The sequence below is a fragment of the Bison bison genome, unplaced genomic scaffold (genome assembly GCF_000754665.1).
Source record: "Bison bison bison isolate TAMUID 2011002044 unplaced genomic scaffold, Bison_UMD1.0 scf7180017864180, whole genome shotgun sequence".
NCBI lineage: Eukaryota > Metazoa > Chordata > Mammalia > Artiodactyla > Bovidae > Bison > Bison bison.
In genome coordinates, this window is record NW_011494752.1 from 1,886,825 (window position 1) to 1,891,101 (window position 4,277).

At 41.0% G+C, this 4,277-nt stretch overlaps 1 protein-coding gene across 5 annotated transcripts in view; it reads left to right on the forward strand.

Annotated features, from left to right (window-relative positions):
* Positions 1 to 4,277, forward strand: part of LOC104990477 (keratin-associated protein 4-9-like) — a 15,616-nt gene that overhangs the window by 4,991 nt on the left and 6,348 nt on the right. Inside the window, exon 2 of one of the 5 annotated variants that reach the window (XM_010842562.1) lies at positions 4,055 to 4,275. In XM_010842562.1, the coding sequence (XP_010840864.1) occupies positions 4,055 to 4,275 (221 nt within the window). Of the gene's footprint in view, positions 1 to 4,015; positions 4,276 to 4,277 lie in introns of those variants that run through there. The other 4 variants (XM_010842566.1, XM_010842567.1, XM_010842564.1 and 1 more) reach the window with 4 other exon arrangements.

A 4,277-nucleotide genomic window follows, 5' to 3' on the forward strand; every position in this document is an offset into this window, starting at 1 on the left:
CTTCACCCTGATGCTGGGAAAGATTGAAGGCAGGGGGAAAAGGGGACGACAGAGGATGAGATGGTTGGATGGCATCACTGACTCAATGAACATGAGTTTGGGTAAACTCCGGGAGTTGGTGATGGACAGGGAGGCCTGGTGTGCTGCAGTCCATGGTGTCACAAAGATTCGGACATGACTGAGCAACTGAACTGAATTAAGAACAATATTTGAAAATATAAAACATGAAACTTTGAACTTCACAAAAGAAACTATGGGACAATGTTTATGCAAATTTACAACTGGATAGATTTTTCAAAGTGTGACACTTGCCCCAGGAGCCATAAAAGAAAAGATGAATAAATTTGAGTATAAATTCAATGCATTAAGCAGGGCACCCAGAGCTGGTGCTCTGGGACAACCCAGAGGGATAGAGTTGGGAGGGAGGTGGAAGGTGGTTTCAGGATGGCGAGACACATGTACACCCATGGGTGATTCACATCGATGTATGGCAAAAACCAACACAATATTGTAAAGTAATTAGCCTCCAATTAAAATGAATAAATTAATTTAAGATGTAAACATCTATGTGGTAAAAACACAGAAGCAAAGTTAAAGAAGAAAGACAAACTAGGAAAAATGTTTGAAATTCACATTATATAAAAAGGCTAATTTTGATAATATACAAAGAGCTCCTGCAAAAATCACTGTATGAAGGCTAAACACAGTGAAAAAACAAAAGCATAATTATAGATATTATGGAATTTTTTCCTACAATTTTCCTTGTAGAAAAGGAAAAATACAAATAGCTCTTTAACATATGAAGAATTGTCTAATCTCCTTTACTATACGGTAGGCTGCCGTCTATGGGGTCGCACAGAGTCAGACACGACTGACGTGATTTAGCAGCAGCAGCAGCCTTTACTATAAGAGAAATGCAGATTAAAATCGCACGGAGGAAGCTTTTCACCTACCATCATGTTGACCAAAATACGTACATAAATAGATGCCTATATATAGAAATATATGTCTATATGTGTATCTATAGATCTGCCTGCATGCCAGAGACCTGGGTTTGATTCCTGGCCCAGTGAGATCCCCTGGAGAAGGAAATGGGAACCCACTCCAGTGTTCTTGCCTGGAGAATCCTTATGGACAGAGGAGCCTGGCAGCCTACAGTCCATGAGGTCACAAGGAGTGGACATAACTGAAGTAACTTCGCATGCAGCATGTAGGCATATTAAGTGCATAACTTTGCCAAATATTCCATTTTAATTTTTTTTTCTAATTTTATTTTATTTTTAAACTTTACATAATTTGGCAAAACCATTTTAATTTTTTGATGCATACATCTTTTCCATATCTCCAAGTGATTTCAGTTCCTCTTCTTCTTCTTTGCTTTTTAACATAACTTACCATTTCTGTTAGTCTATCCTTTAAATGTTTAGACTAATATCCCCTAGGAGGTAGGATGGAGAAGGAAATGGCAACCCACTCCAGTATTCTTGCCTGGAGAATCCCGTGGACAGGGGAGCCCGGTGGGCTGCCGTCTATGGGGTCGCAAAGAGTTGGGCACAACTGAAGCGACTTAGAAGCAGCAGCAGCAGGAGGTAGGAAGCTTACATATACACTACTGCTAAGTCACTTCAGTCGTGTCCGACTCTGTGCGACCCCATAGACGGCAGCCCACCAGGCTCCCCCGTCCCTGGGATTCTCCAGGCAAGAACACTGGAGTGGGTTGCCATTTCCTTCTCCAACGCGTGAAAGTGAAAGTGAAGTCGTTCAGTCAGTCCGACCCTTAGCAACCCCATGGACTGCAGCCTACCAGGTTCCTCCGTCCATGGGATTCTCCAGGCAAGAGTACTGGAGTGGGGTGCCATTGCCTTCTCCAACATATACACATACACACATATATATATATATACACACACACACACACATATATATATGTGTGTGTGAGTGTGTGTGTGTGTGTGTGTTCAGTGTCTGACTCTTTGCATCCCCGTGGACTGTAGCCCACCAGGTTCCTCTGTCCATGGAATTTCCCAGGCAAGAATACTGGAGTGGGTTGCCATTTCCTCCTCTAGGAGATCTTCCCAACCCAGGGATTGAACCCACATGTCTTATGTCTGCTGCATTGGCAGGTAAATTCTTTACCGCTAGTGCCATCTGGGACATTTATGTGAATGTATATACATATAAAGTGTATAAATGGCTAAACTGAGATATCTTTTATAACTCTTATGAAGATCCCTCCTTATAGTTCTATTTTCAGTTTGGTCAAAGTATCTGCTGATACTTTCTTTGCAATAACTCTATGATGTTTACTGCCATCACCTGATTCTGAGAGCTCACCTCTCACCCTGACCCAGTTCAACCTTTTAAGCAATGTCTCCCTCATTTTAGCATTTCTAAACGCAGATCAAAAATTAAAATAGTTCACATATAGTGTATATATTTTATTACCTCCCCACCTAAAGACTTAATAGATCTACTCCTTTTTTTTTTTTCTAGAATTCAAGGCTACACAAGACCTCTCCCACATTCCAGGAATCTCAACTTCTTTCTCATTACTTCTTAAAATAGACTTTCCAGACATACCCCTTTCAGCATCACAAACCAGGGTTATGCCCAATCTCAAATATAGCTCCTTCTTTTAAATCCCCCTTCTGTCCATCTATATGAATAACACATGTTTTCAAGGTCAGTGTGTCTTCTTTGATGGTCTAGACAAAATCTTCACTCATTGCACAGACATCTCCTTTATCAAAAACTCATCTCATTTCAGTCCCTGAAGATATGAAGATGAGTAAATCGGAGTCTGTACAAATGGAGTTTATATTCTAGAGTGAGCCAGATACATAAGTGCATCTCTGGTAGAGAATTATATGATAGAGCCCATGAATACACAAAGCACAGCAGAAGTGCATCAGAGGAAGGACTTGACTTTTCATGGCATCAAGGAAGATTTTGGAGGAAGATGGCAGTTGAACTCACTGGTAAAAATCACTAGGAGAATGCTGAACTCACAAGATTTTGCAGGAAGAGGGAATATCAAGAAGATTACCTTCTCTTTCCTAGAATGTTGTTTTTCTCTAAATGCCTGTGGCACTAAAGAGACCTCTAATTTAGCAGCCTAATTATATCTGGTTTTGGTTATAAAGCTTTTTATGGATGCAATTTCTATATAAGTACAGGTAAGATAATGAATGTTATTTATATTCCTCTTAATGCATCTAAGAATATCTTAAGCATAAGTAATACTGCAAAAACTGCTAGGCATTTTAGCTCAGAATATTTGAAAAAGATTTTAATAAAATGTCCACAAAGCATAACTATGACATATTTTGATTCAAAACTATTGTGTCAATTACTGTACCCTAGCCTAGAAGACACATCTGAAGATCAAAGACATTTCCGATTAATCTCAGATGACTGTTTGCTACTTAAAAACACTGAGTCACAGCTAACTGTTTCAAAGTCCATCAGGGTGATGAGAAATAACACAGTTTGGAATGTCATTAGTTCAGTGACCACCCAGTATACACACAATGAATCATAAGTTTTCTCACATTCAAAAAGTAGAGCTTACTTCCATTTTCTCGACAAACACGCCATCTGATTGAAACATGAAATTTCCACTAGAGATCCTAATCTCATCAGAAACTCTCCCAAAATCATATCAAGGTGAGAAATAAACAAGGAACAGAGGCCCACCGATGTCACATGATACCCAGGGACTGAAGTCTTGTAAGCTTACAAACTAAAGAAACAGAAGAGGTGATTCATGTGAGAACACTGGGGAACTTGAGAAAAGGGAAATGATTATTTTCTATATATTAACAGATTTTTCTAGAAAAACACATATGACTTACTAATTGCATTTTAGTCATATAAACCAAAAGAAGGAACTAGTCTCTTCATAATCACAGAAGTCCCTCAGCTGGGTATAAAAGAGGACATGGGAAGAGAAACTTCCAAATTTGAGAAACTCACTCTCCTAGAAACTCACCCAGAACCTTCACCCTCTGACACCATGGTCAGCTCCTGTTGTGGCTCCATCTGCTCTGACCAGAGCTGTGGCCAAAGTCTCTGCCAGGAGACCTGCTGCCGCCCCAGCTGCTGCCAGACCACCTGCTGCAGGACCACCTGCTGCCGCCCCAGCTGTGGTGTGTCCAGCTGCTGCCGCCCGGTCTGCTGCCAGCCCACCTGCCCTCGCCCCACCTGCTGCATCTCTAGCTGCTACCGCCCCTCCTGCTGTGTTTCCAGCTGTGGTTCCAGCTGCTGCAGGCCTACCT